General features: G+C 46.9%; 1 protein-coding gene across 1 annotated transcript in view; it reads right to left on the bottom strand.

Moving 5' to 3' along the window:
* Positions 1 to 24,571, bottom strand: part of DNER (delta/notch like EGF repeat containing) — a 171,232-nt gene that overhangs the window by 43,421 nt on the left and 103,240 nt on the right. Inside the window, exons 6-7 of the mRNA XM_072143361.1 lie at positions 555 to 708; positions 336 to 449 (exon numbers count right to left, since the gene is read on the bottom strand). Coding sequence (XP_071999462.1) covers positions 336 to 449; positions 555 to 708 — 268 coding nt within the window. The remainder of the gene's footprint in view (positions 1 to 335; positions 450 to 554; positions 709 to 24,571) is intronic.

The following is a 24,571-nucleotide window of genomic DNA, read 5'->3' on the forward strand; positions in this document are numbered from 1 at the left end:
AGCCTCAGATCTTTGTGTGACCTGAGGCTGTCATGGCAATGGATCGCCGCTCGCCGATGACGTCATGGGGAGCGACAATCAGTGCCAAGATGGCGGCTCCCAGGCGCTGCCGGCTCATTAAGAAGTGCTGCTCCTCCTCTATTTTCACTCCACTGCTGGTTTGGGCATCAAAAACTGCATCTGAAAAACTGAACGTGTGGATGTACCCTTAACCTACACACTTTGTTTGTAACTTTGCTTACAACCTGTTGAAAAGAAGATTTTCTAAGGCATTTCCAGACTTGTTATGTATCTACCTCTACTACTAATATATATATTTAAGGGAAAACACTTACCCTCAGGACACTGACAGCTGAACCCACTGAGACTTGTCACACAGGTGGCTCCATTTCTACACGGCTGGGGAGAGCAGTGATCCACAAGGGTTTGACAGTACTCCCCGGTATAACCTGCACAGAGAATACTTATAAACTGGCAGGACGAGTAGCGCTCCTATCATGTTGTGCTATCTCAGCTAGGACTGCGAGATATCACTAGTGACACATAAGACATACCAGGCAAGCACGTGCAGGTTGCATTTTTCCCATCATGCTTCTGTGGGACGTCATTGCAAGTGGCATTATTTTGGCAAAGGTGGCTGTGGCAGGCGTCATATTCCTCACAGTAGTCACCAATGTATCCAGTTTCACAGTGGCAGGAATAAGTGTCCTGGGGTTAGAAAAGGGAAAACTGGTAAGACACACACAACAAAAACAGGATCTGTATCTGTACCGTATCCCTATAAAATATGGTAGGCTAACAAATGATGTATGGCTGACTATTGGCTGGCTGATGTATGGCTGACTATTGGCTGGCTGATGGATGGCTGACTATTCGCTGGCTGATGGATGGCTGACTATTGGCTGGCTGATGGATGGCTGACTATTGCCTGGCTGATGGATGGCTGACTATTGGCTGGCTAATGGATGGCTGACTATTGGCTGGCTGATGGATGGCTGACTATTGCCTGGCTGATGGATGGCTGACTATTGGCTGGCTAATGGATGGCTGACTATTGCCTGGCTGATGGATGGCTGACTATTGGCTGGCTAATGGATGGCTGACTATTGGCTGGCTGATGTATGGCTGACTATTGCCTGGCTGATGGATGGCTGACTAGTGGCTGGCTGATGTATGACTGACTATTGGCTGGATAATAGATGGCTGACTATTGGCTGGCTGATGTATGGCTGACTATTGGCTGGCTGATGTATGGCTGACTATTGGCTGGCTGATGTATGGCTGACTATTGGCTGGCTGATGTAAGGCTGACTATTGGCTGGCTGATGGATGGCTGACTATTGGCTGGCTGATGGATGGCTGACTATTGGCTGGCTGATGTATGGCTGACTATTGGCTGGCTGATGTATGGCTGACTATTGGCTGGCTGATGGATGGCTGACTATTGGCTGGCTGATGTATGGCTGACTATTGGCTGGCTGATGTATGGCTGATGCATGGCTGACTATTGGCTGGCTGATGCATGGCTGACTATTGGCTGGCTGATGTAAGGCTGACTATTGGCTGGCTGATGGATGGCTGACTATTGGCTGGCTGATGGATGGCTGACTATTGGCTGGGTGATAGATGGCTGACTATTGGCTGGCTGATGGATGGCTGACTATTGGCTGGCTGATGGATGGCTGACTATTGGCTGGGTGATAGATGGCTGACTATTGGCTGGCTGATGGATGGCTGACTATTGGCTGGCTGATGGATGGCTGACTATTGGCTGGCTGATAGATGGCTGACTATTGGCTGGCTGGTGGATGGCTGACTATTGGCTGGCTGATAGATGGCTGACTATTGGCTGGCTGATAGATGGCTGACTATTGGCTGGCCGATGTATGGCTGACTATTGGCTGGCTGATGTATGGCTGACTATTGGCTGGCTGATGTATGGCTGACTATTGGCTGGCTGATGCATGGCTGACTATTGGCTGGCTGATGCATGGCTGACTATTGGCTGGCTGATGTAAGGCTGACTATTGGCTGGCTGCTGTATGGCTGACTATTGGCTGGCTGCTGTATGGCTGACTATTGGCTGGCTGATGTATTGCTGACTATTGGCTGGCTGATGTATGGCTGACTATTGGCTGGCTGATGTATTGCTGACTATTGGCTGGCTGCTGTATGGCTGACTATTGGCTGGCTGATGTATGGCTGACTATTGGCTGGCTGATGGATGGCTGACTATTGGCTGGCTGGTGAATGGCTGACTATTGGCTTGCTGATGTATGGCTGACTATTGGCTTGCTGATGTATGGCTGACTATTGGCTGGCTGATGGATGGCTGACTATTTGCTGGCTGATGTATTGCTGACTATTGGCTGGCTGATGTATTGCTGACTATTGGCTGGCTGATGGATGGCTGACTATTGGCTGGCTGATGCATGGCTGACTATTGGCTGGCTGATGTAAGGCTGACTATTGGCTGGCTGCTGTATGGCTGACTATTGGCTGGCTGCTGTATGGCTGACTATTGGCTGGCTGATGTATTGCTGACTATTGGCTGGCTGATGTATGGCTGACTATTGGCTGGCTGATGTATTGCTGACTATTGGCTGGCTGCTGTATGGCTGACTATTGGCTGGCTGATGTATGGCTGACTATTGGCTGGCTGATGGATGGCTGACTATTGGCTGGCTGGTGAATGGCTGACTATTGGCTTGCTGATGTATGGCTGACTATTGGCTTGCTGATGTATGGCTGACTATTGGCTGGCTGATGGATGGCTGACTATTTGCTGGCTGATGTATTGCTGACTATTGGCTGGCTGATGTATTGCTGACTATTGGCTGGCTGATGGATGGCTGACTATTGGCTGGCTGATGCATGGCTGACTATTGGCTGGCTGATGGATGGCTGACTATTGGCTGGCTGATGGATGGCTGACTATTGGCTGCCTGATGTATGGCTGACTATTGGCTGGCTGATGGATAGCTGACTATTGGCTGGCTGATGTATGGCTGACTATTGGCTGGCTGATGGATGACTGACTATTGGCTGGCTGATGGATGGCTGACTATTGGCTGGCTGATGCATGGCTGACTATTGCCTGGCTGACTATTGGCTGGCTGATGTATGGCTGACTATTGGCTGGCTGATGTATGGCTGACTATTGGCTGGCTGATGGATGGCTGACTATTGGCTGGCTGATGTATGGCTGACTATTGGCTGGCTGATTTATGGCTGACTATTGGCTGGCTGATGTATGGCTGACTATTGGCTGGCTGATGGATGGCTGACTATTGGCAGGCTGATGTATGGCTGACTATTGGCTGGCTGATGTATGGCTGACTATTGGCTGGCTGATGGATGGCTGACTATTGGCAGGCTGATGGATGGCTGACTATTGGCTGGCTGATGGATGGCTGACTATTGGCTGGCTGATGTATGGCTGACTATTGGCTGGCTGATGTATGGCTGACTATTGGCTGGCTGATGGATGGCTGACTATTGGCTGGCTGATGGATGGCTGACTATTGGCTGGCTGATAGATGGCTGACTATTGGCTGGCTGATGTATGGCTGACTATTGGCTGGCTGATGTATGGCTGACTATTGGCTGGCTGATGGATGGCTGAATATTGGATGGCTGACTATTGGCTGGCTGATGGATGGCTGACTAGTGGCTGGCTGATGCATGGCTGACTATTGGCTGGCTGATGGATGGCTGACTATTGGCTGGCTGACTATTGGCTGGCTGATGGATGGCTGACTATTGGCTGGCTGATGTATGGCTGACTATTGGCTGGCTGATGTATGGCTGACTATTGGCTGGCTGATGGATGGCTGACTATTGGCTGGCTGATGTATGGCTGACTTTACTCATTAGGGGGCCCCCACCAAAAATGTCCGACAGTCATCTCACAGCTGCAAACTGAATGTCTCTGTCAGTGAGAGCTTGCCGAAGCAGCCGTACTCAATGGCATTATGCATGCAGCGTGCAGTGCAGGAGCTCCGCTGCATAGAGAGTGAAACCTGATCCCATTTTAGCAGCTAACACTGGTTGGTTGAACTTGTTGCCAGCCAAGTCCTAGCTAATCATTAAGGAAGTGAATGTTAAATTTTTTTGGATTCTGTTCTGTACTTTCTAAGGCGGGCACACGTCGGTGCATGGGAGAGGAGGAGGGGGTGAACGCTGCCCGCCCCCGCCCCTCCCCATTGAGATACATGGTGCACGGCACCATAATACAGGGAAAGATAGGACATGTCCTATCTTTTCCCCGGGTACGGAGCGGTACGGTGCCACACATGTTCAGCACCGTACTGCTCCGTACCGTTCCGTGTGTCCATTGCCGGCCTATGGGGGACAAATATACGGCCGCAAGCTGGTGACCGTATATATAGGTCCCCAACGGTCTTGTGAATGTAGCCTTAGACTGTGTCACATTATGCATTTCAGAGGAATTTTGATGGGGTGGACAGGAGCACATTTATTAATGGCTTAGTGCCTGTATTTTGTTGGGTAATCTCCGGGCTTTTTACTTTGCACCTGTACTGACAGATTTACAGAGTATTGCGCCACAAAAACCTCAGTTCACAACCTTTTTTTTCTAACGCTCAGTTTGTGCGCAGCTTTTGATACTTTTGGTGCACTTTTTGGTGAGCGTTTAGACCAACAAAAAGCAAGTGTGCCAACTTCTTAACCCTTTCATGAATGTGGAGTGTAATTTCGGATAGCCATTTTTACCTGTTACGGTGCGCCAAAGATACACCAGAAAACAGACGTTGTCTCACACATCAATAGGTGAGCCCCACAGTCTTAAGAGACATGAGATGTGAAAGCTGCACCAGAGTGAACTGGTTCACGCAGGGGTGTAAATAGGAGATGCAGGCTTCTTAAATAGGCCCCTTTCCGCTTAAAATAATAAACATATTTATATACTCACACATGTGTGTTACAATCACACGCTGTATATACACACCATATATACATATACACACATACATAAAGTAGCATATACACCCATGCATCATATACACAGGCATACAGTATATATACATCATAGAAGCAGACAAAGAGCAAATACACAGATACATACAATTCCCTCCCTCCCCACAATTTTGTTTAATACAGTAAATGTTGCTAGTAAAATATACAGCCACCCCCAGTAATGAATATATACAGCTCCCCGGTATACAGCAACACCGCCAATAACACATATATACACAGCTCCACCACCAGTAACACATATATACACAGCGCCACACCCAGTAACACACATATACATATACATATATATATATATATATAAATATATATATATATAGCGTCACCCCTAGTAACACATATATACATAGCGCCACTCTCAGTAGCACATGTATACACATCACCACCCCCAGTAACACATAAATACACAGCGCCACTCTCAGTAGCACGTGTATACACAGTGCCAGCCCCAGTAACACATAACTTGGGGTGTGACATCACTGCGCCACAAGCAGGGAACGTATCCCTCACTCTGCCATCCCTTAAAGACTACCTGCTACCGCTGGGATTTGGTGGTCAGCCAGTCCTGGTTTAAACACATAGTGGTTGAATCACTGACACTTGGTGAAGGCCAATTAAAAGGCAAAGTGGTGGGGGCCCTGGGACACGGGCCCCAGGTGCCCCCCTATAATCCGGCCCTGTACAGACATACAGCATATACACACCCAATACCCCAGATGCCGGGGCGACCTGACACTGTGGGCCCCATAGCAGCTGCTATGGTTGCTACCCCTGTAGCTACTCCCCTGGTTCCATGGCTCCTAACATTCTGGATCACAAGAGCAAGGGGTTACAAAGGAAATTAGCTATGGAAATAGGATAGATAATTCATTGGCAAGATTGTCAAGCTGGATTCTGGATTGGAGACATGTTGCAGCATTTAAATCCTCAGAAAAAATGCCATTGCCAACGTCTAAAAATTAGTATGTTACCAGTCTAGATGGCCTGCATTATTAAACTCTGGTAGTAGAGGTCGATGGTCTGAATAGAACCACAACAATGGATAAGATGGATATGAGACATAAATACTCTTCTGCATTGAAAATGGAGTTAACATTGTGCGTTTCTTTATTCCGCGGCTGATACATACGATTATTAGCCAGGAATCCTCCACAGTCTTTTGTCTGGGCACACAGAAGCGTTACACGAAAGATTTCATTTTCTGAAAATCATTTCCAATATCTATAACAAAGCGCTCTAATGCTCCGGGGTGATAAATAAACCTTTCACATGATAACAAGGACGGCTTGTTAATAAAAAGTTGCTATAATCTGATTAGACCGCCTGCACGAGGCGCGGGTGTGAGCTGCATCACCGATAAGGAGTTGTATTAATCTTCCTGTAGGGTACGGCTGTCATCAGTGCCAACTCCTGATATATGGGGCCGGGGTCTAACAAAGGGTTAAGCTTCTCAATATCCAGCACACGATCTACATCTCAGGAGCAGAAAATGAGATGGGACTGGCAGAAGCAAATGTGAATAAATAATACAAGTCATTTTAATGTGGAAAGAAAGCGGAACTGGCAGCCGAGCCCTCCTCATCATCCTGCTCCTCGGAGGACTGAAAAACAGGAATCTTTCCCGGAAAAGCATAATTTCCAGAGGACGAGGCACAGCAGCATTTGTTTTACAAAGTCGGTACAGAGTGTCATTCTGAAGAAGAATAACTTTGTGTATTATAACACCTTTCAGATTCCAAGTAAAAACAACTTGGTGAATATGAATGAAACCCATACAACGTTGCCACGGGGTACCCCAAATCCATGTGCTACATCAGCTGGGTAGTAGAGTGTTACTACACAGAATAATGGCTACAGAAATATGGCCACATAGACAGCTTAGTGCACGGTTGGCTCCAGGTAGCAGTAGGCCCCTGGGCAGCAGAGCCTTTGTGCAGTGACGTGGCAGCATTAAAAATTCCGAAACTAAAACAGTCTCCTGTTCTCTGCTTTATCACTCCAAACAGCCCCCTCATGGTGATTTTATATAAGCCGCCCTCACACCCTATTGATTCCTTATGTGGTACCCCCCAGCAGCTCTGGGCCCCGGCACTTGCCTAGGTAAGTGCAACATCCCCCACCGGGGCCTAGCCCTTGAGGTGAGGCCTGGAGTCAGCCGGGGCCCGCGGTACCGGAGTGGCTGGCGGTTGCGGCCTAAGCACGCTATTGTCACGGTGCTTGGTACGGGGGAACCGGAGGGCTGTCCTACAGCCTGGCAGGTCTCCAGCAGGGTGGTGTTGGCAAGAAAAGATGAGGGAGAGGCTGCTATAGCGGATCTCCCTGGGGCAACCCCTTAATGTCCCGAGTGTGAGTCTCTGGGTGATGGACAGGGTGCCCGGTGATGCAGGCAGGGGTAGTAGCAGGGACCAGACGGAGACAGAAGTTGAAGGAAACAACTTACAGTTCGTTTATTGCAACCGGCAGGAACTGCAGAAAACGTGCCTTTAACAGGTGGAGTACTGGAGAGGTATTTGGAGGGAGCCACAGGATGTAGTTCACCAGCCTGGATGTATAGGGCAGGCTGGGAGGCAGCTGTGTCCTTAGAGGAGGCTTCAGCTCGGTCCTGGAGGGCTTCAGGTATCACCTTTAAAGGTAAGATGATACCCCTTTTCCTCACTACACTAACTCTAGTCTTATCTTCCACTTCAGGCAGGGGCTAGGCTCTTCCTGCACTGGTCTGGTATGCTAGAGGCTCTGAGCTACTGCTCAGCTAACTACTCACTGCTTGCGTCCTGCAGACCCAGAGGGCCTGACTAGGACCGGTCTATTCTCCCTTCTGGGAGAGACTGCTCTCCTCTCTCTCTTGGGAGAGACTTCTCTAGAACATTCCTGGCCAGAGGTTTTATTACCTTCCCTTGGTCAGGTGGTGGCTGCTCCTCCAATTACCTCTCAGTGCACAGAGACAGGATGCAACACATATCATTGGATAATAGAAATTACATCACATATTAACATCTGCCTTGCCAGGCAGGATTAACCACTGCAATTTCCCCTTTGATCCTATAAGGACCATGTAGTGCAATGTGGTGTTACCTACAGGTGGGACGTATTCGCAAGCACTACCTCGCCATTGCATCGGCGAGGGTGTTGCATACCCCGGGGGCAATTGAAAGAGCCGCCCTCGGCTCGACTATAGATGTGTTGGGGCACAGAGGGGGCTAAAGGCACTTCTAGGAAGTGCAGGCTGTGTGAGGTGTAGGGACAAACCGCCCATGGTCCTGGAGACAGGCACCTGGGTTGGTGTTGGACTAAGACAAAAATGTAGCTGTATGACAGTTGGTCGCTGACGCCATTAAACCGAACTGTACAGTAGGAAAGGTGTGGTGTCATGTCCTGTAATCCACTCCTTGCACCAAGGCCTGTATATTTGTTTGATCAACGCTTCTTCCCTGGCGGCAATTATATGGTGTCTATCTGCATTGCATGAGCATATGCGACACGAGTACCTCCTGACTGACAACCTTACCCATGTATGAGTGGCATCCAGGTGCTAACTCTGTAACACCCCCGGTCCCCTAAAGACCCGCAGTTTACGGACTACCCCCATGTGCAAACCTCAGTTTGAGGGATCAGGTAGCGGTCAGTGTTTTACATAAAAGACGGTCCGACACAGCCACACTACAACCTGAAAAGCCTATGAAAGGGTTAATGCAGACTACTGGCATATATGACAGTTGTGCAAATACTTGGCAAAAATCACATTGGCTTAGGAGCCCAATGGGTACACATCTTATAACATAACGTTACAGATAGATAGGCTACTCAGGGTAGCACGGTAGTAAATGTCTCTTTTCCTGCAAAGGAAAGGCATAAAAAGTGCAAGCAGAATGTCCATACCTAAAAAGGAAGGCATTAAGTGCAAAATAATCATTTCAATAGCAACTTTTCCTTGGAGTTGGCAAAAGTCTCTCAGAAGGTCTTTAATGACAAAGTCCATCTTCTGGGTACGGCCCTTGATGTGGGGAAAAGTGCACTGAGAAGCAAAGGGTCTCCTCTTTTTTTGGAGAGGGACAGAGTCCTTTGAAGCAATCTCTGCTGTGGCAGAGGAAGGGTGCTATCATAGCACATGACAATATATAATCTCTTGACTGAGATAAATAAGGATGAGAGTCTCAGGAAAGTCTCTGGCTCTTTGGGGAAAATGGAGATAAATATACAATATGTACATAGTACCTGGAGAGGGCTACAGCCCTTCAGGGATTAGTCAGTATCGCTGGGTTCAGCAAAGACAGGATCCAGCTCCTGCAGGGAATCCTGTGCACCCTCAGCGGGAGTAGGTGCCGGCTGGGGACACCCGGTGGCAGCAGTGGGTACTGCAGGTGCAGTAACATCCTCCGGACCTTCAGGGGGAGGAGCACTGTCGCCCGGGGTGTCAGCTGTTCCAGCCGGGGGCTCAACTGAGCCAGGGACCACAGAGGGGTCCAGGAAAAAATAAACGGAGTCCAGCGGCCGCGCCGCGGCTCCTTCCAGCTCCGGTTCTTCCGGGGCCGGGTCATCACCCCATTGGTAACCGACACGGGGAGATGCGGGCCTAGATGGAACCTCCGGACAAGGTTCACTAGCCGGGATGTCTTCTCCCACAGAAGAGCCGCGGGACCTGGCAATGCTCCCGGCAGGGGAACCGGTGGGGGTGGCGCCCTGTATCATGCCCGGCCCATGGATGGCAATGGGACCCGTACTCACAATTACTGTGGATGGGGCATTCACGTGGGTCACCGCCCGGGGACTTGCAGCCGAGGAGGAAGAGGTGTTCGGAGACTCCGGCCACTCGTCGTCCTCATACCAGTCGTCCTGCGGGAAGTAACGGTCCTCGTCGGAGTCGGGGATCCGGATCACGCCAGCCGCCCAGGGTCCTCGAGGTCCTTCCTGCAGGGAGAACTCGATGCACTCTCCCGGCTTCAGGTTGTGCAGGCTCTCTGGCAGATCAGGCCTCTTGACAGACCGGCGGGGTATAAATACTTCCCGTCCGGTGTAGTCCTGGGTGGCGAAGCCATAGCCCTTCCGCTTGTCGAAGAACCGGACCATGCCGGTGGTGCGATTCTTCTCGACCCAAGCTCCAGCTGTAGATCGGCCGGCCATATACCGCTGGGCCTCCTTCTCTCGGCGTCGCTGGTCCGAGACAGCGTCTCGGAGTCGCCGGCGGGCGGCCTCACCTCGGCCTTGAGGCTGCGGAGGTTTCGGTGCTGGGGCTCGTGGCTCCGGTTCAGGCTCGGATCTCCTTGGACGACAGGTAGGTGCCGGAACAGGAGCAGGAACCACCGGAGGGTCAGGAGCCACCACCGCGGGGCTAGCAGGCCGCGCAGCAGGAGTAGTAGGCCTCGGAGCAGGTGGAGCGGCAACACTAGGCCCAGGCATTGGCTCAGCAGGAGTCGGGGCCTCCCCACGTGGCGCCTCCACGTGGACCCGCGGTACCGGGATGGTAGCCGGGATAGGGACGAGGAACCGCCCGGGTGGGATTTGGTACTGCGTCACCGTTTGGTAGCATGTCCTGGTGACAAAGGCCCGAGTCAATCCTCGGTGCAGCCGATGTCCAGCGGAGGGTCTTCGGACAGGCTGCGCAGAGACCACCACCATAGTCTCTAGGACCTCGTAAAACTCCGGGCGCTCCACAGGAGGGAAAGGCGGAGGACCCCACATGGCGTTGTCCTCGCTGTCCAAAGTCCACTCCAGTTCTGGCGCTTCTCTGAGGCAGGGCAGGAAGTCCGCCTCGAGCCAGTGGGAGGAGTCCAAGTCCTTCCCGCCAAGAGCTGTGGCGGGCTCTAATTTTTCCTGCGCCACAGGAGGCGGGGTTCGCGCCATTCGCGCGTGGGTGGAGCTTGATGCGTCATCTGGGTTTCCCGCCAGTGAAGGTTTTGGCGGGCTTGAATTATTTGCTGCGCCACAGTTTCTGAGGTAAAAATCTTCAGGCGCGGCAGCGCCGGATGTAGCAGAGCTGGTACAGTTCTTGCCAGGATTAACCTCTGGAGTGCGGGAGCGGCGCTCGACAGCACGTGGCAGCAGTATAACACAGTTCATTCCAGAAACACACAAGTCCTTGGGCCTAAACCCGGATGGCAGCAGGGTTAGGCAACACAGTCTTTTTAATAAAGGAAAGTCTTTAATGCCGTAATAAGGCACAGAAGTATCAATCCTGTTCGTGACGCCACTTGCAACATCCCCCACCGGGGCCTAGCCCTTGAGGTGAGGCCTGGAGTCAGCCGGGGCCCGCGGTACCGGAGTGGCTGGCGGTTGCGGCCTAAGCACGCTATTGTCACGGTGCTTGGTACGGGGGAACCGGAGGGCTGTCCTACAGCCTGGCAGGTCTCCAGCAGGGTGGTGTTGGCAAGAAAAGATGAGGGAGAGGCTGCTATAGCGGATCTCCCTTGGGCAACCCCTTAATGTCCCGAGTGTGAGTCTCTGGGTGATGGACAGGGTGCCCGGTGATGCAGGCAGGGGTAGTAGCAGGGACCAGACGGAGACAGAAGTTGAAGGAAACAACTTACAGTTCGTTTATTGCAACCGGCAGGAACTGCAGAAAACGTGCCTTTAACAGGTGGAGTACTGGAGAGGTATTTGGAGGGAGCCACAGGATGTAGTTCACCAGCCTGGATGTATAGGGCAGGCTGGGAGGCAGCTGTGTCCTTAGAGGAGGCTTCAGCTCGGTCCTGGAGGGCTTCAGGTATCACCTTTAAAGGTAAGATGATACCCCTTTTCCTCACTACACTAACTCTAGTCTTATCTTCCACTTCAGGCAGGGGCTAGGCTCTTCCTGCACTGGTCTGGTATGCTAGAGGCTCTGAGCTACTGCTCAGCTAACTACTCACTGCTTGCGTCCTGCAGACCCAGAGGGCCTGACTAGGACCGGTCTATTCTCCCTTCTGGGAGAGACTGCTCTCTTCTCTCTCTTGGGAGAGACTTCTCTAGAACATTCCTGGCCAGAGGTTTTATTACCTTCCCTTGGTCAGGTGGTGGCTGCTCCTCCAATTACCTCTCAGTGCACAGAGACAGGATGCAACACATATCATTGGATAATAGAAATTACATCACATATTAACATCTGCCTTGCCAGGCAGGATTAACCACTGCAATTTCCCCTTTGATCATATAAGAACCATGTAGTGCAATGTGGTGTTACCTACAGGTGGGACGTATTCGCAAGCACTACCTCGCCATTGCATCGGCGAGGGTGTTGCATAAGCCTAGTGCTGGCTTTGTGTCACACAATGTAGACAGACGCTGACAAATGCAGAGAGCAGCTCTGGCCTAATGAATGTTTAATCATCCACTGATTGGCAGCTACATCATCATCAAAGGACAGATGGAGCTATGCAGCATTATGATTAAATACTGAATCTCTAGAGACACTAACCTCTACATACCGTACTTCCTACCCCGAGATGGTGCTGCACTGGTTATACCATCTCTTGCATGTATATATGTATGAAAATGTGTTTTTCCCAGAGATATTGTACTCATACCTCCCAACCTCTGAGTTGAAGAAAGAAGGACAAAAACTCTAGAGATGGTTGTGCGTGAAAATCCCAGTAGATCAGCAGTTTCTGAAATACTCAGACCAGCCCTTCTGGCACCAACAACCATGCCACGTTCAAAGGCCTCAAATCACCTTTCTTCCCCATACTGATGCTCGGTTTGAACTGCAGGAGATTGTCTTGACCATGTCTACATGCCTAAATGCACTGAGTTGCCGCCATGTGATTGGCTGATTAGAAATTTAATGTTATCGAGCAGTTGGACAGGTGTACCTAATAAAGTGGCCGGTGAGTGTATACCAGTGTTCAGCGCTGGTTTTAACCCCTTAAGGACCAGGCCCTTTTTCGTTTTTGCGTTTTTATTTTTCACTCCCCACCTTCAAAAATCTATAACTTTTTTATTTTTCCGTGTACAGAGCTATGTGATGGCTTATTTTCTGCGTAACAAATTGCACTTCGTAGTGATGGTATTAAATATTCCATGCCGTGTACTGGGAAGCAGGAAAAAAATTCTAAATGCTGTGAAAATGATGAAAAAACACATTTGCGCCATTTCTTGTGGGCTTGGTTTTTACAGCTTTCACTGTGCGCCCCAAATGACATGTCTATTTCATTCATTGGGTCAATACGATCACGAGGATACCAAGTTTGGATAGGTTTTATAATGTTTTCATACATTTACAAAAATTAAAACCTCCTGTACAGAAAAAAAAATCTTCATTTTGCCGTGTTCTTGCGCTAATAACTTTTTCATACTTTGGTGTATGGAGCTGTGAGTGGTGTCATTTTTTGCGTCTTCTGATGACGTTTTCAATGATTCCATTTTTAGGACTGTGCGACCTTTTGATCACTTTTTATAGAATTTTTTCTATTTTTCAAAATGGCAAAAAAATGCCATTTGCGACTTCGGGCGCTATTTTCCGCTACGGGGTTAAACGCAGTGAAAAACGGTTATTATATTTTGATAGATCGGGCATTTTCGGACGCGGCGATACCTAATGTGTTTATGATTTTTACGGTTTATTTATATTTATATCAGTTCTAGGGAAAGGGGGGTGATTTGAATTTTTATGTTTTTTTAATATAATTTTTTTTTTTTACTTTTTTTTATTTATTTTTTTTACTATTTTTCAGACTCCCTAGGGTACTTTAACCCTAGGTTGTCTGATTGATCCTACCATATACTGCCATACTACAGTATGGCAGTATATGGGGATTTTGCATACCATCTATTACAATGTGCAGATCGCACATTGTAATAGATAGCCTCGATCATGACAGCCTCGGATCTTTGTGTGATCCCAGGCTGTCATGGCAACCGATCGCCGCCCCCCGGTGACGTCATGGGAAGTGACGATCGGAGCCAAGATGGGGGTTAACACCCGATCGCGGGTGTTAGCGACGGGCGTTTGCTTCATTATGAAGCAAATGCCCGGTGAGTATGAAGAGGGCTCAGCCCGTGAGCCCTCTTCATACTCCCCCATGCGCAGTAAGACGTAAGGGTACATCTTATTGCGCTATGGGGTTAAACAAAGTGGGTCCCTGGCAAAAACTAAAAGTGGGGCCCCAAAATAAAACTATTTTATGAAGTTTGCAGCACATTTAATACAGTGGCTTTAACTGTATGTTAAAGGTGCACCAAAAAAAGATGGTGCGCACTTCCCAATCAGTATTTAAAACAAGCTTTAAAGTGGTATTCCCACAAAGACAAGATTCTTAAATATACTCAGGATAACAAAATAACACATCCTCTAATTCACTGTAATTAAACAAAAATACAGCATTTCACAGATATAATTCCAACCTATCTCTATCAGTCTTGGTGTACACAATTTTGGTTGCCCCTAGACCCAGCCCTGGATCTTCTATTTTCTATGGTCAGGAAGGGCAGATTCTTCTTATGAATAGCTTCTCCTATCTGCATAATATAGTGTGATCTCTGCCCCTCCCTCTCTATTACAAGACGAGCTCACACACAGACACTCACGGACACTTCCTGCCAGCAAGCAGCATCGTGCACAGACCTAATCTACATGCTACAGGCAAGATGAGGTCTTTATAGCAGGAGGTGGAGGCATATAGCAGAGCTGGCAGTGTGTGTTGTAGGTGAGTTAGCAGAAGGTTATTGTGCGTTATATCCATCCCATGGATCTCTTGTCTCTGATCTGTCTCATGTTTCTTTTTCTGTGTGCCAGATGCTAGTAGAATGTTCAGAAACAAAATAAAAGTGTAGATAAACCTGTAACCTGATAATCTGAGCACATTGTCAGCACACAGCATAATATAGCACAGAGGGATCATGCAGTATATGCTTAGATTCTGGATTCTTACAATGATCATCACTAAGTAATAACAGCTAAACAGCAATAAAACTGAGTAAGATTGTAAAGTAAAGGAGTTAAAAATTAACTTTATTTTGTAAATATCACCAAGGGGGTTTAATTTGGGACATTGTTTCATCGACAAACCCCTTTAAGTGTCTTGACTTCACCCAGAGGGAAGTTTATTGGAAGGTATTAAGTCTTGGCTTGATTTTTTTTTTCAAAGCATACATACTGTATACATGATCTGGCATATAATGGTGCAACGCTATATACTGGTACGATATGCACCAGGAAGAACAACAATGTTCAAATTTTCAGTTAGAGAAAGTCTTTTCATAGGCAGCGGTTAAGCCTCTGGATATTGATCCAGTTGCCCCATGTAGGAGCTGTAGGGTTCTCTCTGCCACAGGAAGTTCTGGTGACTGATACTTTGTACATGTTTCGGAGGCGCCTGGATGCCGCATTTGAAAGCAAAAATATCAAAAGTTCAAATTATTTTGTTAATAGTTGACGTCTATCCAGGGAGTTGTTCTGATTGTTACACTTGAGGTCGGGAAGACATTTTTCCCTATGGTTCACTTGAGTATTGTTTTTGTCTTCCTCTAGATCAGTGGTGGCGAACCTATGGCACGGGTGCCAGAGGTGGCCCTCAGAGCCCTCTCTGTGGGCACCCAGGCCATCACCCAGCACAAAGGTCAACATTCAGGACTGCTCCTCCTGCAGTCACAGGCAGCCCAGAACGTGCTATGTTCAGCACTATTTTAAAGTGACTTGAAGAGTAAGGGAGGCGCAAGGGGGAGCGGACAGAGCTGGATTATCATTGAAGCCTCTTCTCAGGGCCTGTATTTCATCCTGTTAAGGGGACCTTAGAGGGAAGCTACAATAATAATCTTTGTACTGTACTTTTCAGGACGCCAATATGTTCGAACCTGTGATACAGCAGGGAGCAATAAGTTACTTTAAACTGGCATTTGGCACTTTGTGAAAAATATTTGGCTTTCGGTTGTAGTTTGGGCACTCAGTCTCTAAAAAGTTCGCCATCACTGCTCTAGATCAACCCTGTAGGATTCATGGGTTGAACTGTTGACTTTTTATCAACCTTCTCTAATATGATGCTATAATCTGGTTATATTCTGTTAAAATGTAAGTAATGTCCCTTCCTCTGGGATTCCAGTGGGATTCCTACTGCACAGTCAGCTGATGCCTCCCCCTGGGTTTCCTCTGTAATGTAAGAGGGCGGCTGCTTTCTGTTTTATTTGGGGATTCCCAGCAGTTAGGTATCTACTCTGTGTAGGGGATTCCCTAGAGCAGTGATGGTGAAAATTTTGGAGACAGAGTGCCCAAACTACAACCAATACCCATTTACATATCACAAAGTGCCAACATGACAATTTAAGTAGTAACTTATTGACCTGCCGTATCACAGGTTTCAATCTTATAGGTGTCCTTAGTTCACCAATACAATAGAAAGATAATAGAGAAATTTGGATTGTAGCTTCCTTCCAGGGTCCCCAGAAGAGAAAGAATCAGGGACTCAGAGCAGGAGCTCCAACGACAACCCATATCTATCCACAGATTCTCACTCCTCCTGTAGTGCTGGAAGCCAAGGATATTGCTTCAAAATGGCGCTGAGCGTGGCACATCCTGGGCTTCCTTGGACCACAAGAGGAAGCCCTAAATCCTGTCTGGCAAACTCTCTTTTGGCAGGAAGGCCTGGGTGCTCACAGAAAGGGCTCTAAGTGCCACCTCTGGTACCAGTGCCATAGGTTCGCCACCACTGTCCTAGAGCAAAGCAGAGAGCGGCGGTGGGCCTATACTTCAGAGGTGATGATACTGGGCCTTGGGATATGCCTTGTATACTGGCTGATTTTTCTATATAGTATTTTTAAAATATCACTCCATTGCTTTTTTGCCATCAAAAGGGTTGGTCATGTTAGAGATTTTTATCTAGGACTCAAAACAGTCCTATAACTTCATTTGTAAAGGTGACTTTCAAATTAACTCATTCATGGCTGGTACCGGGAGGAGAGAACAAACCTAGACACATCAGTCTCTAGTGTATGTGGAAATTTTCTCCCAGTTTATTAGTCCGCAGTTGCATACATAAAAGACAGAAACATCGTCATCAAAGGGGCGTGACAAGGAGATAGAATACTGTGATGCTATTGGCCATAATGAATTTACCAGGACATTCTCCAAGATGTTCTCCCAAATGGTTAATGAACCATAAACTACACTCACGGGCCACTTTATTAGGTACACCTGTCCAACTGCTCGTTAATACTTAATTTCTAATCAGCCAATCACATGGCGGCAACTCAGTGCATTTAGGCATGTAGACATGGTCAAGACAATCTCCTGCAGTTCAAACCGAGCATCAGTATGGGGAAGAAAGGTGATTTGAGTGCCTTTGAATGTGGCATGGTTGTTGGTGCCAGAAGGGCTGGTCTACTGGGATTTTCACACACAACCATCTCTAGAGTTTACAGAGAATGGTCCGAAAAAAGAAAAAACATCCAGTGAGCGGCAGTTCTGTGGGCGGAAATGCCTTGTTGATGCCAGTAGTCAGAGGAGAATGGGCAGACTGGTTCAAGCTGATAGAAAGGCAACAGTGACTCAAATCGCCACCCGTTACAACCAAGGTAGGCAGAAGAGCATCTCTGAACGCACAGTACGTCAAACTTTGAGGCAGATGGGCTACAGCAGCAGAAGACCGCACCGGGTGCCACTCCTTTCAGCTAAGAACAGGAAACTGAGGCTACAATTTGCACAAGCTCATCGAAATTGGACAGTAGAAGATTGGAAAAACGTTGCCTGGTCTGATGAGTCTCGATTTCTGCTGCGACATTCGGATGGTAGGGTCAGAATTTGGCGTCAACAACATGAAAGCATGGATCCATCCTGCCTTGTATCAACGGTTCAGGCTGGTGGTGGTGGTGTCATGGTGTGGGGAATATTTTCTTGGCACTCTTTGGGCCCCTTGGTACCAATTGAGCATCGTTGCAACGCCACAGCCTACCTGAGTATTGTTGCTGACCATGTCCATCCCTTTATGACCACAATGTACCCAACATCTGATGGCTACTTTCAGCAGGATAATGCGTCATGTCATAAAGCTGGAATCATCTCAGACTGGTTTCTTGAACATGACAATGAGGTCACTGTACTCAAATGGCCTCCACAGTCACCAGATCTCAATCCAATAGAGCATCTTTGGGATGTGGTGGAACGGGAGATTCGCATCATGGATGTGCAGCCGACAAATCTGCGGCAACTATGTGATGCCATCATGTCAATATGGACCAAAATCTCTGAGGAATGCTTCCAGCACCTTGTTGAATCGATGTCACGAAGAATTGAGGCAGTTCTGAAGGCAAAAGGGGGTCCAACCCGTTACTAGCAGGGTGTACCTAATAAAGTGGCCGGTGAGTGTATTTCTTTTCAGACATGTTTATCTACAAAATGTACACCGGGTATAGGGAGGGAGGGGGCTCCCCGCGCGTTCTGCCACCAAGCCGGGTGGCTTCCTCAGGGGAATGTGATTCTGGACCACACATACATGGCCAGCCCAAGTTGGAGGCAAGAGGTTTGGGCCGGTCATGTGACCTCGCGACGGGCGCATGCGCAGACTCCACACTCGGACGCTGATCCTTATCGAACACAGCATCATACAGGTGAGCCAGCAGCTTAACTGCATATAAGAAGACCATATTTGGTCCAGAGTCACATACACCTGAGGAAGCCACCCGGCTGGGTGGCGGAACGAGTGGGGAGCCAGCCCCTTCCCTATACCCGGTGATATTTTTTCATTTTATATGCTTTACTCAGTTATCTTGTTATTATTATTTGTCATGATATTTTACCTGTGGTATTGCATTCTAGTCCCAGATAATCAGGCACCAGTTATTTTTGTTAGGAATTAGGAGAGTTGGGAGCATAGCAACCACTCCATATTTTTGCACATTATTGTATGGTTTCTTATAGCAACAAGTGATGGATAGTGATTTTTAAATGATTTTAACATGTTTGGCATTTTTTTGGTTTATATATTGTAAAAATAAAGATGTATAATTGTTACTCATTCTGTGTATAGTGTCAGTACCTATAACACGTCCCTTTGTTTGGGTGCACTTGATGTCTTTTTGACGTGTGGTACTTTATCTGGCCTATCTTTTTTCACAAAATATTGTATGTCACATCACATCACCATGGATAGATTCTACTCACTGGAAGTAAATAGAGAAGCTTTCTTTAGAAGCAAAGCAAGCAGAGATCTATAAAACTGCGAGGAATTGATACAGAAAGTATATTGGAAAATTATATCACTTTTCCTTACACAAACAATATCAATTTTTTGCTGAAAGTGGACAATCCCTTTAAGTAAAGGATCTTATTTATCCCGATCAGTGTTCTCTTTCTTGTATATATACAGCCAGGGCCGCATCTGCCATGAGGCGAGATGAAAATCTCGCCTCAGGCGGCAGAATGCGGGTCCCTGTAAAGGGCGGCGAAATTTGCCGCTCTAAAGTGGGCGATTCGGGCGTCCATTAACGCCCGAATCGCCCACCAGCTATAATAAATTGCGCCTGTCTCTTTAAGACACAGGCGCGATTTATATGCGGAGCGACGCAGCGCCTTTCCGGCAGCTGCGTCGCTCCGTTCTAAGCAGTGACACAGGCGCCATGACGTCACGCGCCTGTGTCACTGTGCGGAGCGGCGGCTCACATGAGAGCCGCGTGAACACCAGAGCCGCGCCGAGGGAGCAGCTGCCTGCAGGAGATTATGATTTTATTATTTTTCAAGTACTTTCATTAAATGTTAGGAAGTTTTCATGTTATACAGGGAGGGAGGGAGGAGGGGGTACTATATAGGGCTTGAAAACGTTTGATACTGGGGGGGGGGCGCTATAGATATCATATGGGGCCATAATTATTTTATACTGGGGGGGGGGGGGCTATATATATTATTTGGGGCCATAATTATTTTATGCTAGGGGGGGGGATGCTATATGTATTATTTGGGGCCATAATTATTTTATACTAGGGGGGGTGCCATATATATTATTTGGGGCCATAATTATTTTATACTGGGGGGATGCTATATATTATATATCACTACATCACTAAGCTGGGGGGGCTGTATATGGGATACAGTATATTACTAACCTGGAGGGCTGTATATGGGATACAGTATATTACTAAGCTGGGGGCTGTATATGGGATACAGTATATTACTAAGCTGGGGGGGCGCTGTATATGGGATACAGTATATTACTAAGCTGGGGGGCTGTATATGGGATACAGTATATTACTAAGCCTGGGGGTTGTATATGGGATACAGTATATTACTAAGCTGGGGGGCTGTATATGGGATACAGTATAATACGAAGCTGGGGGGCTGTATATGGGGTACAGTATATTACTAAGCTGGGGGGATGTATATGGGATACAGAATATTACTAAGCTGGGGGGGGGGGCTGTATATGTGGGGCAAGATTTTATTTAAGCTGTAGGGGATCTGTATATAATTTAATTGGGTGGTGAATAACGAGGCCTTTAAATATATGAGAGCAGGGATATATAAAAACAAATGTATTATATATATATTCATTAGGGGGTGCTATATATTTATTAGTTATAGGATACAGATTACTTTGCATCATGTAAACCAAATGTTGGGGGGGGTCTGTAATAATAAATTCGGGGTGTTGTATATTGATTGGTGCTTAGCATGCTATAATTCCAGTAGACTAATATATATATATATAATGAAGGGATGTGTTATATGTGGGGAGAGTGCGGTCAGTTGTGTTGTGAGGGGTATTTATTATTTAGGAGCACAGTGTTGTTTTCCAGGAGACTTTATACTGTAAGTGACTGTGGTATTTTTAGGGACGCCGGGTGGAGATGCTGCACGGAGCTGAAGATATCCGGCCATGAACTCAGCCGCGATACGTCATGGATTGGAGAACCCGGAATAAAGTCCTCCTGATGGAAGAGATTGTCATCTATAAGGTACTAGATGCCACTAATGACTCCCAGAACCTGTAGTCAGTCACACAGTGTCAGGGAGCTGTCTGTAGGATTGTTAATTGTTAGTAAAGTTTAAGGATTTACTTAACAGAGAGCGGGGGGGGGGGGGGCAGCATTTTAATATTCGCCTCAGGCAGCAAATATGCTAGAATCGGCCCTGTATACAGTACATAAGAAGGCGTGTATTAGATTGCTCTTTTCCCACTTTCTCTTACATCCAGATTACTTCTCTGTGAGCCCACACTTTCAGTTTTAAGTTCCCATTTATTTATGTTGTTGAAAATATTTTTCCGTGTATTTTACTTTCACTTTTTTTGTCTTTATAATTCTTTAATGCCTCGTTACTACTTTGTCTTGCTTCAGAAACGTTAATGTTCTATTTTTATTATTTATTGCCTTTCTTGCATTTTTTTTATAGCCACATTGGTTTGCTCTTGTTTCTAATGCATTTATTCCCAAAAGTTATATATCTTTTATAGGACCTATTTAGAAAGCTTTCAAAAATGTCCTATTTATTTTGTGTACTTTATTTTCTAGAACATTGTCCTAGTTTATACTATTATGGTAGAATAATGAAATTTTGGATGAAGCTGGAACCATAGCTCCGGTTCATGGTGACACCTCTCAAACCTTCGATCAGTACGATCTGTTACCAGTATATGGCCAAATTCCCCTCCAGTTGTATTACTGGCCTTTCAGGTGACACAACAGTCACTGCAAGAAACCCCCAAATACCCCATTGCTGTCCTGCTATTAGGGAACACTTGCTTTTATACCCCAAAAATATAGTAAAATTATTGTGCTCAAAAACAATATAAAAAAGACATGATATAGTAACATTAATTATTTCTACGAGACCACACAGCTTTATTTAGTCACATTATGTTCTGGCTATAAATAATTTTTTCCCGCTACATTAATGGGTTAAAGGGCTGTCCACTTTAAGCACATTCCAGCAAATAATTGACATTGTTTGTGTAATGAAAAGTTACTTCTGTAGCTTCTGTATCAATTCGTAACTGTTTTTCTAGATCTCTGCTTGCTGTCATGTAATAGGAAACTTCATTCTTTACTTCCTGTAGATAAAAACTGCTCCATGGCCATGTGATGTCACACAGGTGGCCAGCTTGTGAGTATCACTCAGCTCTGATTACTCTCTCTGATATAACGAACCGTGCACCTGTGCGACATCACATGACCAGGGATATGAGCCGTGCACCTGTGTGACATCACATGACCAGGGATATAATGAGCCGTGCACCTGTGTGACATCACATGACCATGGACCGATGTATATCTACAGGAAATAAAGAATGACGTTTCCTATTACATAACAGCAAGCAGAGATCTAAAAAAAACATTAAGAAATGATATAGAAAGTACACTCACCGGCCACTTTATTAGGTACACCATGCTAGTAACGGGTTGGACCCCCTTTTGCCTTCAGAACTGCCTCAATTCTTCGTGGCATAGATTCAACAAGGTGCTGGAAGCTCCTCAGAGATTTTGGTCCATATTGACATGATGGCATCACACAGTTGCCGCAGATTTGTCTGCTGCACATCCATGATGCGAATCTCCCGTTCCACCACATCCCAAAGATGCTCTATTGGATTGAGATCTGGTGACTGTGGAGGCCATTTGAGTACAGTGACCTCATTGTCATGTTCAAGAAACCAGTCTGAGATGATTCCAGCTTTATGACATGGCGCATTATCCTGCTGAAAGTAGCCATCAGATGTTACAGGGTACATTGTGGTCATAAAGGGATGGACATGGTCAGCAACAATACTCAGGTAGGCTGTGGCGTTGCAACGATGCTCAATTGGTACCAAGGGGCCCAAGAAGTGCCAAGAAAATATTCCCCACACCATGACACCACCACCACCATCCTGAACCGTTGATACAAGGCAAAATGGATCCATGCTTTCATGTTGTTGACGCCAAATTCTGACCCTACCATCCGAATGTCGCAGCAGAAATCGAGACTCATCAGACCAGGCAACGTTTTTCCAATCTTCTACTGTCCAATTTCGATGAGCTTGTGCAAATTGTAGCCTCAGTTTCCTGTTCTTAGCTGAAAGGAGTGGCACCCGGTGTGGTCTTCTGCTGCTGTAGCCCATCTGCCTCAAAGTTCGACGTACTGTGCGTTCAGAGAAGCTCTTCTGCCTACCTTGGTTGTAACGGGTGGCGATTTGAGTCACTGTTGCCTTTCTATCAGCTCGAACCAGTCTGCCCATTCTCCTCTGACCTCTGGCATCAACAAGGCATTTCCGCCCACAGAACTGCCGCTCACTGGATGTTTTTTCTTTTTCTGACCATTCTCTGTAAACCCTAGAGATGGTTGTGCGTGAAAATCCCAGTAGATCAGCAGTTTCTGAAATACTCAGACCAGCCCTTCTGGCACCAACAACCATGCCACGTTCAAAGGCCTCAAATCACCTTTCTTCCCCATACTGATGCTCGGTTTGCTGCAGGAGATTGTCTTGACCATGTCTACATGCCTAAATGCACTGAGTTGCCGCCATGTGATTGGCTGATTAGAAATTAAGTGTTAATGAGCAGTTGGATAGGTGTACCTAATAAAGTGGCCGGTGAGTGTATATTGGAAATTTGTATAACTTTTTATTACTCAAACAAAATGACTTATTTGCTGGAATGTGCTTAAAACAACCCCTTTAAGTGTATTGGTGTTACATCAACGTATACATTCCTACTTTTCTGTGATCTCGTTGTGTACAGGTCAATTACTGTGTTATTCCTGATTGTGACATTAAGGTATAACACATCGCCAGACTTCGTGTCCACACAGGGCAGCCATTATACAAGCCCCACTTGATTGGCTGAAGTGGGGACCAACAGTCGCCGAATACTGTCCTGTATTTCTGGCATTTGTTCCTCCTGTGAGCTCTGCTGGAAGTCACATAGCAATTCTGACATAGAATTAGGCCTGATGTACCAAGAAACCAAAATTTATTAGTGCATATTGGGTGCATCATGTGCTGGGGGATGAGGATTATCACTATTGGTGCACAATGCCCCGTTGTGTAAAGTATTACAGTGAGCGTCAGAGAGAGTTAAGGAGTTACAGGTTATCTACCACCAGGATGAAGGATTGTAAACCAAGCACACAGACCTGCTGGTATGTGCCCCCTCTGGCAGAATCTGCTCTTCATTTAGTTTCTGATGCCCTGGTTTTTTTTAAAGGCTTTTAAAAGTATGCAAATGAGCCTGAGAGGCTCCAGGCTCCATAGGTGGTAATGGAACCTCGTTCGCATATTTTTTAAAGCTATTTTCCTTTAAAATAAGGGCATAAGAATCTAAAAGAAGAGAAGATCCTGTCAGGGGGGGGCACATACCAGCATGTCCGTGTGCTTGGTTTACAATCCTTCATCCTGGTGGTAGATCTCAGTAAAGGCAACTTTTCCTTGGCTGACTGTAACTACAGGAGGAGCTAGGATGTGTTGATTATCACTGGAGCTCCTGCTCCGGACTCCGCAATTCTACCTGTTCAGGGGTCACTAGAGGGAAGGTACAATGATAATCCAAATTTCTCCTCCTTTTTTCTACTGGTGTCCTCTGGTAACCAATACGATTCAAAGCTGCAACAATTTGTAAAAAATAAATAGGTTTTGGTTGTAGTTTGGGCACTCGGTCTCTAAAAAGTTCACCGTCACCTTTATAGAGCAATTCTATGCCAGGCAGTCCAGAG

The sequence above is a fragment of the Engystomops pustulosus genome, chromosome 3 (genome assembly GCF_040894005.1).
Source record: "Engystomops pustulosus chromosome 3, aEngPut4.maternal, whole genome shotgun sequence".
NCBI lineage: Eukaryota > Metazoa > Chordata > Amphibia > Anura > Leptodactylidae > Engystomops > Engystomops pustulosus.